This window comes from Peromyscus maniculatus, chromosome 13, assembly GCF_049852395.1.
Source record: "Peromyscus maniculatus bairdii isolate BWxNUB_F1_BW_parent chromosome 13, HU_Pman_BW_mat_3.1, whole genome shotgun sequence".
Lineage (NCBI taxonomy): Eukaryota > Metazoa > Chordata > Mammalia > Rodentia > Cricetidae > Peromyscus > Peromyscus maniculatus.
The window spans coordinates 59,637,021-59,661,539 of record NC_134864.1 but is presented as its reverse complement, the minus strand read 5'-3'; the positions used below and the strand labels follow the sequence as shown (position 1 = coordinate 59,661,539).

General features: G+C 39.9%; 1 protein-coding gene across 1 annotated transcript in view; it reads right to left on the bottom strand.

The window, feature by feature from the left end:
* Pgap1 (post-GPI attachment to proteins inositol deacylase 1) overlaps positions 1 to 24,519 on the bottom strand; it is a 66,124-nt gene that overhangs the window by 20,508 nt on the left and 21,097 nt on the right. Inside the window, exons 5-18 of the mRNA XM_006974873.4 lie at positions 24,149 to 24,306; positions 20,818 to 20,870; positions 19,383 to 19,449; positions 17,658 to 17,763; positions 16,435 to 16,490; positions 14,812 to 14,895; positions 12,226 to 12,272; positions 11,135 to 11,186; positions 7,307 to 7,384; positions 4,121 to 4,196; positions 2,475 to 2,548; positions 2,326 to 2,377; positions 1,622 to 1,688; positions 1,112 to 1,220 (exon numbers count right to left, since the gene is read on the bottom strand). Of these exons, the coding sequence (XP_006974935.1) occupies positions 1,112 to 1,220; positions 1,622 to 1,688; positions 2,326 to 2,377; positions 2,475 to 2,548; positions 4,121 to 4,196; positions 7,307 to 7,384; positions 11,135 to 11,186; positions 12,226 to 12,272; positions 14,812 to 14,895; positions 16,435 to 16,490; positions 17,658 to 17,763; positions 19,383 to 19,449; positions 20,818 to 20,870; positions 24,149 to 24,306 (1,079 nt within the window). The remainder of the gene's footprint in view (positions 1 to 1,111; positions 1,221 to 1,621; positions 1,689 to 2,325; positions 2,378 to 2,474; positions 2,549 to 4,120; positions 4,197 to 7,306; positions 7,385 to 11,134; positions 11,187 to 12,225; positions 12,273 to 14,811; positions 14,896 to 16,434; positions 16,491 to 17,657; positions 17,764 to 19,382; positions 19,450 to 20,817; positions 20,871 to 24,148; positions 24,307 to 24,519) is intronic.

The following is a 24,519-nucleotide window of genomic DNA, read 5'->3' as shown; positions in this document are numbered from 1 at the left end:
AGAGATCATGTTGTTAAAATAATTTAAATCAAAATGATATTTATAAAACAAAACTCATCGTGAATATACATTAGATACTAAGAAATCTGGGGAAAGTCGACGTTTCTTAAAGAAGTTATGACAGTTATCTACAACATGGCTGTAATATGCTGCCTTGCTAAAATATAGACTTCCTGAAAATAGCAATATTGATTTTCAAAAACATGGACATTTAGCAAGCATGTAGTGTTGAAGGCAAATTGACAGCGCTTTTTTTTTTTTTTTTTTTTTTTTAGACAGGCTTTCACTGTGGCTGGCCTGGAACTCATTATGTAGACCACACTGGCCTCAACCTCACATAAATCCACCTGCCTCTGTCTCCCAAGACAAGGCATTCCTTATCATTTTAATATTGGAAATACAACGTTGCAAACTGAAAAACACAGTAGACCTGCAATACCCATCACTGTTGGAGGCAGAGTACAAAATATCATCCATGAGTTCCATGAGATACAAATTAATTCATTATATAGGTGCACCTGAAACTTGGTCACAAGAACAGATTCCACCACTCTGCCATCCCCTATTTTACCCTAGAGAAGTTAGTTCTATTACAGAATCCAAACTCTTATGGATGCCAACGAAAAATAAGATATTTCATATAAGCCAGAGTGTCGTAACACCACCACTGAAAAGCATAGGGATCTTTAAAAAGTAGCAAAAGGCGAGATCCTTAAACTAAACCAGTACTGGTACAAACCAGTATGCACCACGTCTATTACTATAGTAAAGCAGCTAATTAGATGACGCTCTTCAGTTTATGAAAGATTCTTGATTCTGGGCTTTAAAATTTAGGATAACCTTTTAATATATTTAAAATTTAGAATAATAATATTCTAATTATTTAGAATAATAAGTTTCCTCTTCTTGTATATGATGCTCACATGCTCAAACAGTCTATTCACAGAAATACTAAGATATTATAAAGAAGCAGAGTGGAAAATATTTAACAGTTTAATTTCTTATATTTATGGGCTTCTACATCATGATGTATCTGCAACTAACAGAAAAAAAAGACCTCTACTTGTCTATAACCGAAGCATACTTAATGATGCAAATGTATATGTCTTACCTCATACTGACAGTCTGATGACGTGTACATTTTTAACAATGCCACGTGGCTGTCGTTTTCCGGCTGAGCAACATGAAGTTTCAGAGAAATTTCTGTGGAAGATGGAACCCTAAAGAGATTATTGAAATATCAATCCTCAGATATGAAATGCTGGAAAACAGCCATGGCTGAGTCAATTCTCAGCACAATCTAAAGAAATGATGTAGAGGACGGTAAAGGACACATTGTCATCACGAGTGGGCACTTTCATTCACGGCAGCTATTCGGATGCTCCCTCTAGCACGTGGGGAATGGTGGAGGTAAGGGTAAGATGTTCATGTGAGGGCAAGACCTGAGTGCTCTGTTCTTTAAGTAGAATACTGTACATCTATCTCAAGTGGTGGGCGTGACATCAAAGGGTGCGCACACTGTGCTAAGAGGAACTCCAGTAATGCACATGGCTTAAATGAACTAAGCATGGATTCTGCTTGAGAACCCCAAAGTTTAAAGTCAGTTCTCTCACATACTCACTGTGCAATGGTGAGGGAGTCTTCGTAAGACCAGGGGATGTGAAGTTTGTAGATACTAGTTATCTCTTCTGTTAAGAAACAAAGGGGAGAAGCATTACTCTGCGTGTTATCTTAACTTGCACACAAGCTAGAAGACACTAACTAACATATAAACTACCCATTTTAGAAAAAGATCAGTGTGGGTCATAGTACATAAAAAAGGATTACTGAATATTATTAGGTTCATAAAAGACATTACAGTATATTAGTAGTACTAAGAAATCAAATACAAAATTAAATAGCTAAACTCGAATTGCTACTGTAAGAAGACAAAGATCTATAGTACTTTAACCTTTTTTAAATTTATGATTACTATTATGCTGTGTATAAGGCTTGCATGTGAGTACACGTGGGTGCATGGAGGTCAGAGAGGCTTACTGGAGTCATTCACTTCTTCCATATTTGTGGGTGCTGGGAATTGAGATCCAGTCTTTATCTGATGAGCCAGCTCACCCATCCCAAAATATACAGTACTTTTAAACACAGAAATATGGTTTACTATTAAGAAAAAGTCTATGCTAAATCCCTTGAAAACAGAAATATTGATCACATATTTAATTTTACTCCATATAAAATATATGAAAGAAAAGAGATGCAATAAAAAACATTCTAGAAGCATCAAAGAACTTGCTGGCTCTTCAGATGTCATACTGTACACTCACTCACCTTTGCCTCCAGAGCACTTGCTTACCACGTTGACTTTAAACGCTTGGTATATCTGATAAAGTTTGACAAAGACAAAAACCCAAAGTTGACTTGTTTAATGAAATAGCAAAGGAAGATGCAATTCTTCCTGTTCTACTCATGAGACTTACCTGCCCAAAGTTCAGAAGCTCTATATTGTAGTACAGGCCACTCATATTTAGTATCACCTTCCTTGAAGACAATCCTGTTGAATTAAAAGGACTGTATTATCCAGGAACCAGAGACTTTTCAAAAACGGGCTGATTGCTTAAATAACATTTAAAATTAATAACAGAATTTTGAAGTTAGGAGAAAATCTGTTGACGTGGTAGCATGTGAGCGGGGGTGATGAGCTTAAGGCCAGGCGAGGCTGTGTGCTGAATTTGAAGCCTCTGGACTACCAGGAAGACCATCTAAATCAGGTTTTCACTGTTGATATGTAGGAAGCAACTGCTAAAAATCAAATTCTCATGCCGAAAATGCTGAATGAAACAGTACTTATAACTTTCTGATACTGAAGAGATTTTTTTTTTTTTAAAGTCAAATACTTATCTCTAACTTTAGGAAGATTTGCTTTCTAGAGCATGCTTTTTTAAATGATACAGGTAATTCAGAGACGTTACTTTTGGATTTTCCTGAGTATTTTGTACCCCAAAAACAGGGAGCCAGGAGGGGGAAGGAAAACAAAAACCTTAGAGGAAGTTTCCTACCACAAACAACACGTCTTCTTTTCAAGAAAGGAATACATGCGTGTGTGTGTGTGTGTGTGTGTGTGTGTGTGTGTGTGTGTGTGTGTACACACTTATGAGGGACGTAGCATACTATCAGGGACAGCAACCAAGCTACAAGAGCCCCTAAAAGCCAAGGTTGGAACAAGGCAAACAAAGGCATGTCTAACACTAGCATTACGTTAAAACCCCATGAATAAAATATCCACACTAAGCAAGCACACTCTGCCACGGAGCTAGGCCTGCACCCCAAATACACATTCACTAATCTATACCATCTTTAAAACTTAACAAATAAATAAGACAGACGAGGCAACTCCATCTCAGACAGGATTTCAATACATGGAGGCTGCAGGAGTCCTTACTTGCTAAAGAATAAGTGGCCCACTGTATGCTAAAGTTAATGAGTTGCACATTTTTTCAAATTATTTCCTCCAAGATACATATTAATGGTCAAGGAAAATAGTAACTGCATAGTAGAGATGTCTGCCAGGTACCACCTTAATTAACCAAAGGTCAAAATTAACACCACAGTAATGAGGTGCATTAATATCACCCACTCTGACACATGAGGAAGGCACATGAGCTCTGTGGTGTTCTTGGCAAAAATATGTAAGCTTAACCTGAAAATGCCACAGTATTAAACAAATCCAAACGAAGGGACGCTCTACAAGTAACTGAAACGTTTCCACGTGATGGAGGCCACGGGAAGACTGAGATGAACTTCAGGAAACACCGGAGGAACTCGGAAGCGGAAAACTTACGGCTACAGTTCAGCCTCCGTGCCTTAGCTTGGCCGTTACGTTCTCTGGTTATACACTTTGTTTTATAAGTTGCCTGGGTCATGATGTCTTACCACAGCGACAGAAAAGTAACTAAAGCAACGTCCCACTAGAGTTCTGGCCCAGTATTTGGTGAGTATCAAACCACTGAACCTGACCACGCAGTTTCCTAAGAACTATACTTGAAACATACTAGTATCTAATATTCATGACTGGCAAGATGAATTGGCACTGCTAAAAGCTAAGCATCAAAAACAAAATACTTACCAAAGGAAAAAAGATGAGTCACAGGAAGCTGTATGGATCTTGTTTCTTTTTTAAAGAACTCACAATCTACGACGAACTGAGATATGACATTGATTTATTAGAAAATACAGAATTCAACTTAGTAAAAATCTTGACGTTTGTGTGGAGAGCAAACTTCAGCTCTGGAGGAAGTAGCTCTGACAAGAATTCCTGAAGCAGGTGCTATGATGAGAGGACCAGGTAAGTAATTTCTTATCAAATACACTAAATTATCTGAAGGTCATGTATATAACAAATTCATTGCAAAGTTTTATTATAACATAATAAAATACCTTTCAGAGGAAGAGTATTAAAGGGTAGATCAAAGCACTGAGATGCAAAGATAATTGAGGATTAATTAAGGATTTAGATAATATGTCTCTGAGTACTTTCCTAGTCAGAAGGGAAAAGTAACTTTGTTACTTACGATTTTTTTTTATTAAATCCTGTAATTTTTAAGTATCTATAGTTTAATCAGGCTTCAAAAGGCATTCGTAGGCACTCATGTATAGCTAATGCTGTTTATATGAACAATACAGATCAGCTAGCTATTGCCAAAAAGAGGAAAAAATGAATTCTCACTCATGAAAAAGTGGGCTTTTCACAAAAGGAAACCTAGACTGTGGCATGCCACTACAAGTTTTATTTTGACAACATTTCCTTTTTTAATAACATTTCTAGACGTGTGTAGGAAACTCTGTTTCAGCTATCTGCAGAAGGAGCAGTTTCTGGAAAGGCACAGAGATATAAATAACCACATCAGCACAGAATTATTCCATCGTCTCACCAGTAGGAGGTGATGGAAAATGAATGCAATCCTCACAACAGTTAGAAGACAGTTTGCTGTCTCGAGAGAATGGAAGCCACCAGAGTCCACCCTGGGCTTTTGTGACAACTCCACCTTGGGTATCTCAGGCACGCTATTCCTCTGCCCACAGATGGAATGTCGGTTGTTTTTGACATTGGACACCAGGTGTGGGAGACTCCATCAGACCTGTCCGCATGGGCAGCACACAGAACGAAAAACACTGTGCTAAGTGCTCTCCTTTCAATCCTTCCCTCAAGCCAACAAGAATTCCTTCCACTTCAGAAAGAGCTACTCAAAGACTAGAAATCATTTACTGAACAGGATTATTCATATTTTTACAAAGCGCTTTTGGGTGAATCACGAGACAGGGAAGCAGTTTTTAAAAGCAATCTCAGTCATTCTATCTAAAGGTATTTAAAAAGCTAGAATTTTTTTTTTAATCATTTTAAAATTTGGCTGTGCTCTTAGCTTTGCAAGATGAAACAAATCCCTAACCAAGAGAGTGGAAAAAGGTCTCTCTCTAAAATACCTCAAGTCAGCCAGCATCTGGGCTTGTTTGTTTTTGATCCGGGGGAAAATGCAGCTCATTCCACACTACAGTTCCCAGATCTTAAAGCTATCCATTGACTCCCCTTTTTGTACGCAGAAGGATCTGAATTCTCTTTCCAGTGAGTGAGCGGGAAACAGCAGAGACAGCAGTGTTACTTTCCAGAGAGTACTAAGACGGATTACGTATTTATTAGTCTGCTACAACGATCTATTTACAGAAGGGCTCATTGATCTCCTGGTATAACCAGAAAAGGCCTTTTCAAGTTTGGGAAAGATGTTAGATTCATTCAAAACCAACGGACCTGACAGGAAAACCCTTCAAGAGAGCATTTAGTACTGAAGATGCTGATTACCTCTCACCTGAGCTAAGCAAAACAAAACAATGAACCCAGCTCACAAGTACTGTGAGACTCAGTCTTCAAGACGACTCGCAGCTACGCCCTTATCCTTGCCCTACTTTCTTCTAAATTTTCCTAATTATTTTCATCGCAAATCTCATCTACTTTCCCATTCAAAGAACTCTGCGTTTTTGTTTATGTGTTTAGTGTGGCAGTCACTGCAGATCAGAGGTGCCAAGTGTGGGGAACAATGTGTCAGACTGTTAACCTCAGAGTTCCCAGTATGCCGCTGACAATAAAGATGTTAGCAAATAATTTAGAACGTAGTGGAATATGAGTATTCCCCGGAGCGTCATCCAAAAGTATCGCGTGGATGGCTGGGGCAGTGTGGGAAAGCGGGAAAGGAGCCTCGCTTGGGCTGGACCTCGAAGGGCCCGTCGGCTGGTCTACAAGGAGAACGGGGAATGGGGCTTCTCCCCTCACACTTTCTTCCCTGTGACGCTCTCAAAGCCCCCCACTTTTTATTCCCACCTCCACCCCGCTACTACAGCCCCTCAAAACCCCTGCAACGGTGGTCAATCCTCCTGCTGCAGTGCCCTCCACCATAGACAGGTGAGGCCAGTACTGTAGTCAGTGAAAGATCTAGGGGCTCCCTATTGTCTCTGCCCAGGGCTCCAATCGGGGATCCACAGCACTGCCGAGAACAGCGTTCCTGCGTTTCTGTCCACTGTTAGGCTATCTGGTGGCTGGCCTTTCCAAATTATTTGCTTACTCATTCATTTCCACACCATGCTTTCTCACTCACTGTGTTTTGTTTGGATTTCTGTATTAGACAGCTGTTGGTGACAGCTTTTATAGCCATGCTGCTACTGAGTTTCTGGAATGTGGACAGTACAAAGAGACTGAAATTTGGATTTTTATTTAAGTTAATTTAAATTTAAACAGCCACACATGGCAGTAACTGGGGGCTTGACAGAAACAATCCAGAAACGATCTAGGATATTCTCCTTACAGCCGTTCATCACCACCTCCTATAAAGCCATTCTGAATTCCTCAGTATATTACTGTAGTTTGCACTTTCCATGGGCTTGTTATACTCTGACTTGTATTCTATGCATTTAATAAATCTGTGTTGTCTCATTATCTGACATTGCTCTTTTTCTTCCTTACAGAACAGGATGACAAATCAAGGAGATCCTTTCTGTATTTCCTATTAATTCCCGATACCTTGTACATACAATGGTACCCAGCAAATTTGGAAAGACTGACAAACTGAAGCCAGTTTGGCACAAAAGGATCTATATTTATTCTGCGTAGTTCAAGGGGCGTGGATATCCTAATGACGTGACGTCAGGGGGATCACCACAGGGGCCCTCGTTTTAGGTAACCCTGAACCTATTCGGAAATCATCAGAAAGCGGTTTCCCATGGGCATCCTCCGTGCACTCCAGAAAGAACTGAGCCTGTCTGTTACCTTACTTCCGTGGACAGACGGCACATAGACAACAACATGCGACAGGGACGGATAGTCCTGGAGTCGTAACGTCAGAGACTGAAAGCAAAGGCGAAGATACAGAGTCACTTTATTTCCGAGGCGAAGATGAATGCACGGCAAAGAAACTTATTTCTCAATGAGTAATTTTAAAAATCATCTCTTAAATCACTCACTTAATAGGCACAAGACCCTGAATTTAGCTTTCGACATATCCTCACAGCCCCACACAAACACACACAAATCAAATTTATATCCACATTTACACTCCCAGGTCAATAATCCTACAAAAAGACAAATTTATAATAACTACTATTAAACATAAACCACCTTAAATATTCCTTGAAATATCTCTTCAGATTGAAAAAATGATACTTAGCATTAAAGTTAATGATTTTTAATTTTATAATAGCTAATTTTATAATTATTTCCAAATGTGGTGTGTTTCTTTTGTACTTTGGCTATCTATTACAGAGAGCATTATGGTAGTATTTCTACATTTATGGCAGTCAATGACAAAGAACATTCCAAAGTTGCTAAATGTGATGGAAAAGTTACAACTTAATCTCCAGGGATTCTGACTTAGCAAAAGTAGCAAAGAGTCACTGGCTAATACACAAACACCATCCAATAACATTTATTTAGTATATGACAAAACACTAGCTAATGATACCTTCCACCAAATGAACAACTGTAATTTGTTCTACTACATAAAAATTAAAACCAGATTGTATACCCATATTTGGGGGATGGACTGGTTGGAGACTAGCCTTTTTAATAATTTGCCAAGATTCCAAACACGGTTTTCAGCCCGGTTTTATGTCTGGAAGTAGATGTAGAACTGGAATGAATATAATGCGTGGGAAACATTAAGTTCCCACAGACATTTGTTTTCTTCGCTCTCTTCCAGAAACACCAGTGTGGGGAAGTAGGACACAGGCCGGAACTAAAAACCTGAGGAGGTGACCAGCCTGACCAGAAGCCCGGCTAAGCCACAAACTGCTGCGTCTTAACGGAAACTAAAGACACACAAAGGGGCCACACAAACTATAGGCAGCTGGGAAGAGAGCCTGAAAGACAAACCAGTCAGGAAGAACGGACCTGTTCTGTGGAGCAATCAGCAATAACAGCTACTGAACACGGATTCTCAGTCATGGCAGGTTAGAATCCATAACATTTTACTGGGGGACTCCACCCATTTATTAAAGTCCAGCCGGCAGAGGTGCCTCAGAGTGATGATTTTAACGACATTACCTCTGTTCAGATGACATTAATATGCATAAAGCCTACGAAGTATCTTCACTTAATCATTTCATCACATTTCTTTATTTGTACACCTCTGATGTGGAGAAAGGGCAACTTAGAAATTACGGCCTGGTTTGAACACGTTGCACTGTCCTAATTAAGGAAATGGAAGCTACATTTGACAGTGAGCCCTGGGACTACAGCACTGGTCACATGGAGGAAAATTAAGCACACAGTGTCAGTCTGAGACCTTCAGGACATTTTTATCCAGGGAAAAACTTAGAGGAATCTTTAAGATCTTCGTTAAGTCTCAACAAGCAATGCTTTTTCCTTTAAACAAGTACCCTTGCCTTCACGATGGCCTATGCTAGCTTATTTACTTATTAACTTTTGGAAACATACTAGGCTGGCCTTGAGCTTACCGTGTAGCACATGTGGCATGAGCCACCATACTTTGCTTTATTCCCTCATTTTTATGTTTTAAAAGAAAACTGTGGCCAGGCAGTGGTGGTGCATGCCTTTATTCCCAGCACTCGGGAGGCAGAGGCACATGGATCTCTGTGAGTTCGAGGCCAGCCTGGTCTATAGAGTGAGTTCTAGGATAGCCAGATACACAGAGAAGATAGCTGGAGCAGTTTGTTTTCTGGCTATCCAGACATCTGATTCCTAAATTAAGAACAAATATGGGCTTACCGTTTGGTAAACACAGTTTTCAGTCTTTGTAGATTTATAACAAAAAAAACAGTATTTACTTGTGAAATTTACATGTTTTGGGAAACGTTCTCACGATACAAAGGCAAGTCCTCACTATGCTGCCGTCTGTGTGAATACCTGGCTGTCTTCCTTGCCTCCTCTTCTTAAGCACTGGGTTACAGGCGTGCACCATACCCGGCTAAGAAATGCATTTGAAGAGCAGGGGCGGAGTATTTTTATAAGGTCTTTAGTCACTCATTCCTCCCGGAAATTATAAAATGGATAGAATCCCCAGGTTGGAAACTGAAGGGAATACTCATTGCATCTCAAGAGACTGAGATACAGTTCTACAATCAGATCAATCCTGAGACCTCTGTTTGTTTGGCTTTTGCCTGGAAGGTTAGGAAAGACACAGAGATGGACTTTTTTTTTTTTAAGATGCTATTGAGTAAAACTGCTTCTTTGTACATTTGTTTTACAAACACAAATCATATTCGTATTCCAAAGAGCGACCAAAGCAAAAAATAAACAAACAAAACAGAACAAAAACCAACCGGAGTTGTTACGTGACTATGCCCCTGACATGATGCTTCTTTTAAAGCTGCTCTCTGACAGTACAATGAACACTGAGTTAACTGTTTACACACATTAACATTCCGGCCACTCAGGCGACTGGGGCAGGAGGTGCGTGGGTTCCAAGCCCACTTGGGCTATGAAGAATTCAAGGGCAGCAAGCACACACTTAGTGTGGCCCCTCCCCCACCTCAGAAATAAAAAGCCAGAGGCTGACGACGTGACCCAGTGATGAAGAGGACGTGACTGGAGGGCAGGTCCCAGTACTGCGTCCTCAATAAAGAAATCAGTGTCCGTGAGAAAAAATAACTCAATGGGTATCAATGGGAGAGGCCTGGGACCGGCTAGATGTCTTCCGTTTCACAACTGAGTTCATTAGAAAAGCATGTTTTATTTATTTTTTTTTTTATTTTTATTTATTTATTTATTTTTTTTTTTTGGTTTTTCGAGACAGGGTTTCTCTGTGTAGCTTTGCGCCTTTCCTGGAACTCACTTGGTAGAACAGGCTGGCCTCGAACTCACAGAGATCTGCCTGCCTCTGCCTCCCGAGTGCTGGGATTAAAGGCGTGCGCCACCACCGCCCGGCTAGAAAAGCATGTTTTATTTTAAGGGATGGATTTACTTGGAAACGGAAACCACCAAACCCAGATGAGGCTGTAAATTATAATAAACACAATTTGGAAATCGGAACAGATGTTTTCATCACATTACAGACTTATTTTGTGTTTTCCATAATAGATTTTGAGACTATGCAAATTAATCATTTTTTTTTTTTTTTAAAAAGACTTTCGAACTTACCGGAGTCACTTAAAGAAATCACTGACAATTATTAAGTAATTCCATGTTGTGATTTACCACCCTGGAGAACTAGATACAAGAGTTTCCCAACTGCTTAACTACAATGTGATATGTAATCTAGAAAATCACTCAGCATCTCTTTGAAATACTTACTGCCCACTGCAAGGTCCTTCCTACCAAACTGAATTCTCAGCAGAATACATTAACCAGTTTATAGTTTTAGAATGAACCATTTAAACATATTCCACCCCGTCCTCCCACCAAAAAAAAAAAAAAAAAAAAAGGAATTTAAAAATTCTCCCTGGCTGCAACAGATTCAGCAAGTTGTCAACTTACAGTTTTTAGTCTGAAAATAAACAAAACACAGCTAACTCTTTGCTACTCCTCGTCAAATATATTTCCAAAGAAAAGACTCCTGAGACTTTTAAAAAGGGCACATTCTAAAATGTCTACCAGCTGAATTATTTTACCTAAATATACAAGTCTAAAGCTATCATTTACCTTAATCGTTGGCAGCAGCTCAGCTTTCCATGATAAATCAACCCCTTGCCGGCTTTGAAATAAATATGAAGGTATAATTAGAGGACAAATGTTCAAGCATTATAATTTACAAAGAAACTTCAGAGTAAAGAGAAAAACCATCTGCTGCCCCAGAGGGGAGAGACTATATAGTTGTGACGTATGTAATCTATACAAAAAAACTATCTGCAGCCCTGGAGGGTAGAGACTGTATACCTGTGACGTATGTAGGCTATAGAAAAACTGGAGAGATTGTATAGTTGTGACATTTGTAATCTATAGAAAAACCATCTGCAGCCCTGGAGGGTAGAGACTGTATAGCTGTAATGTATACAAGCCCATAAAATTCCCCTGGGGGGGGGGAACTATTAGTTTTTCCAAACAATCGATTAGTTAAATGTCAAAAAAAAAGTTTCGAGTTATAAATCTCCTTTGATTTTCATTTAAGACAACGTCGGGACCGGTGAGGTGAGTCAGTGGGAAAAAGCTCTTGCAGTGCAGGCCTGACAGCCTGAACCCAGAATGAAAGAGGAGACCCAGCTCCCCAAGCTGTCCTCCGAACTTTATACTTACGCCATGGCGTGTGTGCTCAAGCATGCACACACACATGCACATGTGCACACACACAGCACATATACATATAGAGCACAAACATGCACACATGCATGTGCATACACGGGCATGTGTAACACACACACAGAGTAATCAAAATTTAAAATATACAAATTACAATTTGATACATCAGTAAAACAAACATGATGAGCACACAAAGCTCTTCTGGCCATGTGTTGTGGTTCACATCTATAGTCTCAGCACTGGGGAAGCTGATGCAGGAGATTAACAGTGAGTTTCAGGCCATCCAGAGCTACACAGTAAGTTCCAGGACAGCCTGGGCTACAGAATGGGACCTTACTCAAAAACCAAAGAGAAAAAAAAAAAAAAACTAGTGTGTGTGTGTGTGTGTGTGTGTGTGTGTGTGTGTGTGTGTATAAATGCATATACGTATTCTGAATTTTTAACTTCTAAGCATTGTTCATGGTAAGAAAAATGAGCAAGTGGTTCAAACAACTTACCACATAGATGTGCTGTTTATGCAGCCAAAAATCCAACTATTTGTATCCTGTTGGTTAATAACAGAAAACAATGATATAAAACAAACATCTCCAATACTTTCCTTTTATATAGATAGATATGATATATGGAAACATTGATAGTTAGGATCAAGGAAAACAAAGTGGTTAGTTTGTGACTAAGAAACGTTCAATATGTTCTTAAAACACACACAGGTCAAGGGCAGGCCATGAGTAAACTACTAACTACTAACTACTAACTAGATGAGCCGTTGACCCACAGAGTGGCATGAGAGTGACCTCAGGGCATTTGTACAGCCCATGACCTAAGTATTTCTAACTGCTGCCCCCAAACGTCCAGCCTCACAATGTCCATGTGAGTTACATATAATGACCTACCTTCTAACCAAAGTAAGTATGAACTAGAGAGACTTTTCTAGAAACACACACACCCAGTCAGGAAGTTAAAAACAAATACCTTCAAATTTAAAAGTTAGCCTACACACAGCTTTTCACGTTATTATCTACATTCTCGTCTGACTACCAGGACATAACTTCTGTATCACCAGGCATGTGTTTAGTCTGAAACCCAACTGCAAAGGCTGGACCCTGAAGGTAGCTACTACCTCATCAGCACAGAATTAGATGCTATAAAATGGACTGCCTTGCTTTCTTCTTTTTTCTCTCTCTTTCTCCCCCTCTCCCCCCTTTCTTCCCCCTCTCTCCTCCTCTCTCTCTCTTACCCCCTCTCCCTCTTCCTCTCCCTCCTCTCTCTCCCCCTCTCCCTCCTCTCCCTCCTCTCTCTCCCCCTCTCCCTCCTCTCTCTCCCCCCTCTCTCTCCCCTCTCCCCCTTCCCTCCCCTCTCCCCCTCCCTCTCTCCCCCCTCTATCCTCTCCCTCCCTCCTCTCTCCCCCTCCCCTCCTCTCTCTTTCTTTCTCTTAAGCAAAGCGTCCTACATTTAGCTTTGGTTGTTTAAAAGCATCACCACCTGAGATTTTTACTCTGGCTGTCATGGAAGCCAAAGCGATCCCCAGGATCTGATGCTACTGAAATCCACCAGAGTGCAGGATGATGTAGGCACTGCCGAGGCAACTCCTTAAGCTGCCTTAGACTCTAAGATAAAGCAATGATGAGACCAATCCTTTCATCGAACTGATGCTTATAAAGTCCATTCTGAGGCCAAAAAGTTACGGTCTCAGAGAAAATGATGAGTCAGGCAGTCTCTGATCTCATAAATAAATAAATAAATAAATAAATAAATAAATAAATAAATAAATACTTTTTTTTAAGGATAAAGGAAAATGACAAGTAAGTATTTCTCTCCTCTCTCTGTAGGCAAAATGCTTATATAATTCCGGTTCCTCGAGACAATAATGAGATACTCTGAAGCAGGAAGACAGGCCGGAGCTGCAGGTTAGTGTGGTTATTCATGGACACTCACAACTCCAGAACTTAGAAGTCAGGAATAAATGAAGTCAGAAAGGCAGAATGCTGATGATTGTTTAAAACTGTGTGCTGGTTATAAAATAATTAATTATCATATTTTTTTCCTTTCTTTTATATAGGTTTACAAGTTCTACAATAAAAATTGAAAAAAAATTTAAATCGCATATCACCTTATGGTAATTAACACCCTGACCATGGCCTCCCCTCCTTCCTGTCCTCCCAATTTCTCCTCCCTCCCCTCAACCCACCCCTCCACCATATTCGCTCAGAAAGGGGCCAGCCTCCCATGGGCTTCAGCAAAGCATGGCACATCAAGCTGCCATAAGACCCGGCACCTCCCCTGTATTCAGGCTGGACAAGGCGATCCAGCATGAGAAACAGGTTCCCACGAGCCAGCCGAAGCACCAGGGACGGCATGGCTCCCGATACAGGAGTCCCACAGATAGACCATGCTACACAACTGTCACATACATGCCGAGGGACTCCGTCTGTCCCACACAGGCTCCCTGGTTGTTGTCACTCAGAAATCTGAGTTCCCATGAGCCAGGTTTTCCTCTGATGTCCCTGACCCCCCTGACGCCTACGGTCCCTTCTCCCTCTCCTCAGCAGGACAACTGAGCTCAGCCCAATGTTTGGCCATGAGTCTCCGAATCCAGGGACTGATGGAGGCAGGTATGTATTAAAAAGAAAAAGCCATTGCTTTGACAGTGTGAACCTGTATCATGGTCACTCGGCTGCCCTAAAGAACATCTGGTATAAAAAGCATCTGTGTTTTAGGATGTGATCAAATAGTAAAACAAGGTTCATTTCCTAAAACTCCACTCAGACAGCTTCGTCAGCTACACTTACTCTTTAAAAACTAACACCAGTGCAACTCCTCATCCTGAATAGAGCGACTCTAAGGTAGAAGAGGATGGAAGACTCAAAGGTAGACATTAAGAGCACAATATCAGTTATAGATAAATAACTATATTTATAAATAGCTGTGCCTAATAATTCTCAATCAAAACACCGTTCCAAACAACTGTTTTCACCTGACTAAACTTAACGATCATTATGGCTAGTCTTATTAGACCAGTAGTTGAAACTAAAAGGATGAACAACAGCTTTTCACATTTAAATGAGACGTGCCAACCATCTTACCAGCATGGTGCTCTGGCAGTAGATGTGAGTGAAGGTTTTCCTATGATTTGCAAGAGGAAATGTAAAATAAATCTTATCAGATTCCTAAGAAAGAGAAAAACAAAAGCAATTTAACGATAATGAGTGAATAATTTCATCATTCAAAAAAAATCACGGTAACAAGAATAAATTCTATGTTATTGCTGTTATAAGAACGGATCGGCTAGGAATGGAAGGTAAAGAAGGATAAGGAGGGAAAAGATTAAAAACTCAGTAGTGGCAGAGCTGTCCGGGAAGCACCAGGGTTACCGCATTCACGTGTGTGAGGATTTTCCTTTGTTTACTGTTTTTGCGGTTTGGTTTTGTTATTTGAGACAGGGTTTCATTTCATTGCAGTGGCTGGTCCAGGATTTGCCCTGTGGATCATGCTGGCTTTAGACTGTTGGCAATCCTCCTGCCTCTGCCTCCCAAGTGCTGGGACTAAGGATGTGGTCTGCACCACCATGCATGGCTGTGATATTTGAACTTTCAACCACTCTGGCTACTGAAAAGGTCCAAAAATGACAACCTAATAACCATACGCCAGGTTTATGGTTTGCAGGTAACGTTTCCTAAATAAAACAATTCCTTAAGTAAATCACAAATTCAAGCAACCGAGCAGGAGAGGCAAAAACTGAGCTGAAACATTTTGTCACACTGTCCAGCGAGGACAGAAGAGAAACTAGAATTAAGCAGCTGGATTGCAAAGAGAAAGAGCCAGACTTGAAAGGGCTTTAACTTGTCAGCAAAGAACAACTTTAGGATCAATGACCTGAAGGGATGCAAACATATTTATACACATGAGTAAACAGCAGTCACCCAGGAGGAACACTAACATTTATACACATGAGTAAACAGCAGTCACCCAGGAGGAACGCTACCAAGCTCACTCTATTCTAACAGCCAGTACATATGAGGAAAAATCCAAAAGTCAAGCATTTGTTATTCTTTCCTTTGGGATTTGTCTTACTTTTGACAAATTTAGTAGATAAAGTGAAATTTTTTTCTGTGCAGTATCCTAATCAATAAATGAAACAGAAATAGAATATCATCATTTTTGTATCCTCCTACATTAATTAATTCAGACCTTCCCTACCAACTGTTCATATCTCGGGAAGAGAGCCTAGGAAAAGCAAAACAAACAAACAAACAAACAAACAAACAAACAAAAAAACCCTAATAAAAACTGAATCTATGAGGCATTTAGATCCAACTACTAAATCTTGGGAGGAGCTAGCAAAGGAATCTACTGAACAGCCACAGAAATGCAATCAGCAAAATCAAACCAGTATGAGATTCCATCATAAAAACTGACTGATACTTTGTCAAAAAATTTCAAAGAAAATAAAAGAAAGAAAAATATATTGAAGAGGAATATCAGACATATCAAACAATAGTGATGTATGGCCTCATTTGGATCCTTAACTGGATACATTGAGAAACAAAGAAAAAGGGCCCAAGTTTATGATAAAATAGGGAAGTTGAACAGATTCAATATTTATTATTAAATCATGGGAAAACTATGATTTGTTTTTAAAACTTCTTAACTTGTAAAGCTAAATATGAGAATAAATTTGGATAAAAATACACTGATAGAATACTTACATTATAAGCCACATAGGACCATCTGGACACTTTTACTGGAACCCACATAGATGTCCCTTAATGTGAAGGAAATTAGTTTATTTGTCTTGTTTCCATATAAAAATTTTTCTTTCTTTTCTGAACTCTGATAAATACTTATTAACAATCACAAACAAGTGGTTGCCTGAACATCAGCTACTTTAAAAGATCAAAGCCAGAAACATGCTCTTTGTGCTTAACATCAACAGTGTTCCTATCAGGTGACGAATTATGCATCCACTCAGAGTCTTTAGCTTAATGGAATTCTCAAGAGAGGGAAATGAGTATTACTTTTCCCCAAGCAAAACATTTAAAGGAGTCCAACAGGATATGCTTACAAGCAAATTTATCAAGCAAATGATATGCTAGTAACTCAAAAGAAGGCTGAAGAATAACAACACTGAGAAACCAAGATGTTATAAATAATACAGTGTGGTGATATTTTATCTGTGCTCTAACAAATAAAGCTTGCCTGAGGATCAGAGGATAAAACCAGCCACTATATTAAACATAGAGATCAGGCAGTGGTAGCACACACCTTTAATCTTAGCATTCCGGGAAGCAGAGATTTATCTGGATCTCTGTGAGTTCAAGGCCACACCAAGAACAAAGCCAAGTGTAGTGGCACACGCCTTTAATCCCAGCACTAGTTAACCATAGAGGTTTGGAGGTCTGTACAGACAGAGAGGAAGTAAAAGAGCTGGGTGGAGAGAGGAAGTGAGATGGCAGGGCACAGAAAGGTATATAGGCGTGAGTATACAGGAAGTAGCTCTCTGGGGCTGAGGATTTCCTAGCAGTAAGAACTTGTGGCTGGCTTGTTCTGTTCCTCTGATCTTTCAGCTTTCACCCCAATATCTGGCTCTGGGTTTTTATTAATAAGACTTTTAAAGATTCGTGTTACAATACAGCTCTTACTTTTGGTGACTACCAGAAAAAACAAGGGCATGCAACTCTAAAACCTTTCTATTTATCAAGTTATTTCCAGCACAAACTTTGATCAGTATCTTACAATTTGCTTTTCTACTTTTCCCTTTCAAACCAAGAACTCGTTAGCACCATGATAGGGAAATCGGTAAATAACAGGACCATAATACTTGAAGTATCCCAGTTTCCCACGTGTACCAAATACTAACAGCTGTGTACTAACAACACACTCATCCAACACAATAATGCAAAGCTCAGCTTTAAAGGTCACCATCACGAACCTGTTAGGTCAGAAAGTATTGATGGGTTTTCTTCAAACTGTTTAGCTGGGTGTCTTATAAAATGGTGAGTCAACACAGACAATTTCTTCTTAGGTTTTTGAGTTATCTAGAAAGAACATTAATACAGTCTAGATCATTTACAACATGGTGATTTGATAAAGCATTATTTCAAGTATAAAGAGTCAACATTTACTCTCTCTGAGCCAGGTACTGTTCTCAAACAATATATTAACTCTAATCCTCATAAAAAAACTCTGACAGTAGTTATCTACATTTTCATAAAAAAAAAAAAAAAAAAAAAAAAAAAACTATGGCACAGAGAAATAAACATGCTGTGGGATGTTAATGTATGTCCTGTGGGAGCCCTTCTTGGGTTCTTTGTGGCGTTACCCAGCAGGTTTGCATAGAGGATGATTAGGACCATGGGCCTGAGTGCAGGTGTCTGAGATGGTCTGCACTTGGCTGTACTGGGGGATGGTCTGCATGTCAAGTTGCTCTGATTGGTCAATAAATAAAACCTGATTGGTCGTGGCTAGGCAGGAAGTATAGGCGGGACTAACAGAGGAGAAATAAAAGAACAGGAAGGCAGAAGGAGACGCTGCCAGCCACTGCCAGGACAAGCAGCATGTGAAAATGCTGGTAAGCCACGAGCCACGTGGCAAGGTATAGATTTGTAGAAATGCGTTACTTTAAGATATAAGAACAGTTAACAAGAAGCCTGCCACGGCCATACAGTTTAAGCAATATAAGTCTCTGTGTTTACTTGGTTGGGTCTGAGCGGCTGTGGGACTGGCGGGTGACAGAGATTTGTCCTGATTGTGGGCAAGGCAGGAAAACTCTAGCTACATAAACACTTATCTAAAGTTACACAACTATTAAGATTTGGGGCTACACTGCTCTGTCATAATGAAAAAGACCTCAAACACTAATATTTTCTCCAGGAGGAGGAGGAAGCCAAAGCCGAGGCTCTCAAGACCATTCCCATGGAGCAGAGGTACACTGCAAGATGACGGGGGAAGGCAGCTGAAGATGAGTAACCCCAGCTTGTTCTCGACTCGCAGAAGAAACTGAAGCTGATGAGCACAACAAGGCTCTTGATCCTGCTGAAATCATCCCCAGCACAGTTCATTAGCAGTCGTGAAGAAAGCGATGAGAGAAGCACGATGTTCTGGACGGGCTATGGTGGGTGACTCCTGCGCTCTAACTGAACTACTCGGAAACCACGGCTGAGTTGAGATCTTACAGAAACGGCTCAACCTGAGGCGGTGCCCGGCTGACTCTCCGGTGAGTGTGAGTTACCGGAGGATGGCGTACATTTGGATCTTATCCATACGCTACAGATCACTTTAAAACAGGTTCAAGAGCACCTCATAAGACAATTACGATGCTCTCATACGTTACCAAGAAAAATGATTGGTCTGTTATAAATATTTCTCGTAAGTTAGAAATAAGGGCTGGAGAGATGGGTATCAAACTTCTGACCCGTGCAGAGAAAGACCCGAGGGAAGATCTAAAGGACCTGTGTTCTTTATTTTCACTGCTTCCTGAGTTAATGGTCTGTGGATGGCATCAGAAGAACTAACGATATTTCCATTTCAGAACTAATTCGACTTGACACAAGGTACAGGCTTCTCTTGGTATCCATGTTAAAAATGAATGAAATCTATTAGTGCTAACCAAAGCTCTCACTTGGCTAAAGTAAGCTTTTGGTTTAGAAGTGCATACTTGTTTGGTATCGGCGTCAATAAGATCAAAGAAGGCTCGAATTGTAGTCAACTGCAGTTGTTTACACCTAAAAAATAAAGGAAGTGTTACGGATAAAATTTTCTTAAAAATACTTATTTTTTTTTTTTTACAATTTGAAATTGGTACTAAGGTGGCAACATAACAAAAAATAAAATATATGTTAGAAATTATCGTTTTTTAATTTTTTTGAAAATTTCATACCTTGACCATATCTACACCATGTTTCCTCCTCAGTTATCCCCACAACCCCCACATCATATCTCCATCCCAACTTCATGTCCTCCTCTTAAATTCATTTTTTAACTCACTAAATCCAAACTTAACTCACTAAGTCCCACGCATACTTGCATGAGTGTGGGGTAATCCACAGGGAATGAGGACTCTACCAGCCACCATATCTCAAAGAAAAGTGACTCTCCCTCCCCCAGAAGCCATCAACGGCCAGTTTTGATTCAAATATACACAATCCTATAAGTTAATGGAGTATATTATATTCCTTTAATGCTGTGCACTAAAAATGTATTCAACAAATCATTCTGACTAAGCATATACATCAAGGTTAGAACCTGTAAGAGCAAAGCAAAGGAAATCTCTCTGGATATCTGACAGCAGAACAGATCTGCTGCCCAGGTAACATCCAGCTACAGGCACACATAACGCCTGCCCTACATGCAGCCACCCTACATGCCTGCCCTGCGTGGACCTTGAAGACTGTCTTGTACAGACAGAGGAAGGACAAAGAGAATCTGAAAGTCAGAGCACAAGGAGCTGGACCCTGGAGTCTTTGCTTTTCTTGGTCCATGTGTAATCTCTATGTTCTGCTTACATTAGGTATACATCTAATAACTTCCAGTTGGTTTCCACTGGACCCTGAAGTCTTTGCAATTCTTGGTCCATGTGTAATCTCTATGTTCTGCTTACATTAGGTAGACATCTACTAACCTCTAGTTGGTTTCCACTGGACCCTGGAGTCTTTGCAATTCTTGGTCCATGTGTAACCTCTATGGTCTGCTTACATTAGGTATACATCTAATAACTTCTAGTTTGTTTCCACTGGACCCCCACAGCAGCCATCACTGAATTAACTATACCTGAGTGCAGGGGTCGGCTGGGAGCTCGGAAAGTATTCTCTGGGGCACATCTGACTCTGCTCAGCTACGACAAACCCTTAAATTTAGTATTTGATGCTGGCGTCATTCAGAGCGACTTAACTTGTGTTTCAGAAGGCAATGTTCCAGATTGTCAAGGAAACCATGGTCCAACAAGCAAGAGCCAAGTGTTGAGCTCAAACCCCTATTAATCTTTCACTTTTGGACGTCATTATAGGCCAAATTCTATGAAAGCTAGAAAACCAATTTCTGCACTAATGAGAGAGAAGGGCTATGACAAATCACCAGTGGAAGTTCTAACTTACCATACGATGGAGAGATGGTCTGTTGAGACCCAGGTCTTAGGCACTGCCGAGCTCTAAAAGGGGAAAAAAAAAGAAGTAAATCAAGTACATTTACCATTTGTTGGATGTCTCATAAACTAATATTTAGAAACACATGTTAATTTTACTATATTGTATAATTATTTAATTAAAATGATTCATTTTTATAAAAGATGATCCTAATATATTATTCCCTGTATAATAATATAACTCCATAAATGTCATTTCTGGTTCTCAAGCTTATATTATCCTTTAAAAATTAACATATCCAAAGAGCCTATGCTGAGGTATTAACATCTAACATTTTAAAAACACAATTAAAAATTTGAGCTTAACATTCCTTTAATAAGAAATCTTATTAAATAAAGGGCTCTTTCTTACCTAAAGATTTTTACTTTTACTTTTATATAAATGTAGAAGTTCCAATAGATATTTCAGGATTTTAGCTTTGACTGAACTACTACTTGGTGAGTTCTAAGATGTGACTTTAGAAGCAGAAGCATGCCTGAGAAATATTTATTAGCATGTATTAACTACACAAAGTAAGGCATTTGATTATGACATTTCCATAGATTCACATAATAATATTGATCATTTTAATGCTCTATAACTCTTATTCCTCTGTACCCCTTTTACTAATAAATATATAGCACTTTAATTACTAAAAAATCTGACAACCAGAGTTCTCTATGGTTCTAAGATTTATTAGCCTCTGAGCATAATAATAATAATAATAATAATAATAATAATAATTCAACTACTAGTAGGCAGCATTTACCATAATGAAGAAAACAAAAGTGCTTCCTTTTCTTTGAGTTGATAAAGCACACCCCCCCCCCTCTAAGGCCCAGAGAACACTGTAGAAGAAGGGCAGAGAGCACAGAGCCCCACGACAAGGAGCACAGCTGTGAAAAGCCATCTTCCAGGCAGGACACAACCACTGCAGGCAGGGGCTGACATTAGCTGTGGCTACTGACGCTGGGCCTGTACAAGACTAGCCCTGCAACACTCAGTTATGGATGGAGGAGAGGCTCATGAGGCCCCTCCCCTACTGCTTAGTCACTGGCTACTGACAGATTCTGGACAAGGCATTCAATTGTGTGCCTAAAGTAAGACCACTGGGCTCCAGTGGACAGATCCAAACTCACGGTCACACAGATAGCCCTGGTTAAACTCCGTGGGTCACAAACCCAAACAGACAGACAAGAATATGGAGTAAAGATTTGGAGGGAAGGAGGTTGGGAGGGGTGGGAGAGCAATAAGAAGGTGGGAGAGGAATCAGAACACATTATATTCGCTCATGAAACGGTTAAGGAACAAATTTAACAAAAATCAATACACTTTATAAGGGTGGTTGCTCATGGAACCATTGCGTGTACGCTAAAATGCATTCATTCTTCTCTACAACAAATAGCATGGCTAAATCCCTTGGCTTCTCTTGCTTTAAGAAGTAACAATATTTCCTCTAACGGTGTATGAGCAGAAGCAATGGGTGCCTTTTCAGACACTGTGCTCCTCCCCAGGCTGATTCCTCTTTCTCACCAGTTGGACTAGTAATGACTAAAGTGATCTGGGAAGTACAGTATTCCAGACAGGGTGTCTGGTATCAGCCTAGGTCCCTGAATCAGAAACCACCCACCGACCCACAGAGTAAAAGTTCATTTGTATTTATGATACTATTACCCACAAGGAAATATATGACAGCAATTTCACCTAAGCTACAAACACAATTATGGTCTTAACTTCTTACCATTTTTTCTAGTCCCAGTGAACATAAATGTAATTTAACCACTCCTGTGGTAAACACTGAAAAACTGTTACTTCTTAACTGATTTTAATAGCATACATATAACCACGTAGGCAAATATAAACTATTTGAGAGTTAAAAAACAAAAGTCAAGTTATACGACAGACAACCTTGGGAAAATTCTGTTATAAAATCTTTTCGTCGGAGATATAAAACTAGTGAGAGCAACCCACTGTCAAATGGATTAGAGAGGACAAGGACACACAATCATGTGATCGCGTATTCAAGTGGGACCAAATGGGCAATGCTCCTTGGAAGACCAGCACCAGCGTGCAGGATGCAACATCATGCTGCAGGTCGAGGACGGTGCATACACTATGCCTGATCTCACAGGACTTCATCGTCCACGTTTACTGGAGAGTGACACTGGGTATTCTGAGGACTTCCAGCAAATACCTGCCTAAGATACTCAACTCCGAAAACAAGATTCACACCACCAATACTGATGTCTGAGAGAATTATTAAATTAATATCACAGCTATTCTGGCTGTATCCCCATTTTTCTAGTTAGAAGAAAATGGTAACGACAGACCTGCATAATAATTTCTCCTCTGCATAAGACAACGAAGGACTCGGTAAGGAGCTAATTAATGGATAAATAGTAAGGCAACAGCAGTTACACAGAAGAACAACTGAGAAGCAGTGACTGTCTACCACCATCTCACCAAAGCACAGGGGACAGGTGGACCACACTCTGCACAGTCTGTGTGCACCTCTGAAGTAGAGATCTTAACAGATGACATCACGGTTGAGTCTACAAGAAGTTCTAAAGGAAACTTGAGCTCACTTTACAAAGGCTATGGATCCTAATTAAAGATCAAATACTCAGCGTTCTAGCAGGGAAGGGTAATTAGTAATCAGCAAGCTTATCGGGGTCTATTTGCACTTCAACTATCAAAGAGCATATTTTACTTAGCAACTGGTAAATCTTTACTCAAAGTTAGCGTTCAGGAGGATGGGATGTGTCTGACGTTCTATTAGTATTATATACACTCTCACACTCAGATGTGACTAGATCCCCTTGTGTTTAGTCCATACTTTTTTTTTTATTTTTTATTTATTTTATTTTTTCAGAGCTGAGGACTGAACTCAGGGCCTTGTGCTTGCGAGGCAAGAGCTCTACCACTGAGCTAAATCCCCAGCCCCTTAGTCCATACTTTCTTACAGTTACACCTCTAATTAATGGATAGGTTCTTATTTTGGAGAGTATTATTTTCAAGGTTTCTAACATCCTTTTTATTTTCTCTGGCATAAGCATCCATGATTCTGCCTTCTAAACACATTCATCTTCATTCAAATTTTCTCACACATATGCCCATGTGTGTGTATGAGCGCGCGCACGCACGCGCACACACACACACACACACACACACACACACACACACACACACACACACAGCCCTGCTCCACTAGCTCAGCACTCATTTACAAGCAATAGTATATACTATTTCCCTTTTGGTCCATTTTGTCTATTATATTACTATATAGAATCTTTAAAATAATTACCACAACAGATAAGGCACTGGTATGATGGCTTAATTTTGGTAGAAAAGTCAGTCCTGAACGAACTTGGTAATCCCGGAATCCTCCAGCTACAGAAAGTGTAGTCAAATTTATGTGCCGAGCATTTAAAATCCAATAGTTGTTTACAGTCATATAAAACTCTGGAAGGAAATAAAAAGGAAACAATGAAAAATAAGCCACTTCATGCAACCATACTTATAATGCTAATATTTATCTGAATTTTTGCCTAAGCTATTTGGTCTATAAATAATGTTATTCACATTTCCCTATTTTGAGAAAAGTCATTTAGCTTTGCATAAAAGTCAGAGTACAAAAATCCACATTTGCAATAAGTCAGAGTACAAATACTGAGT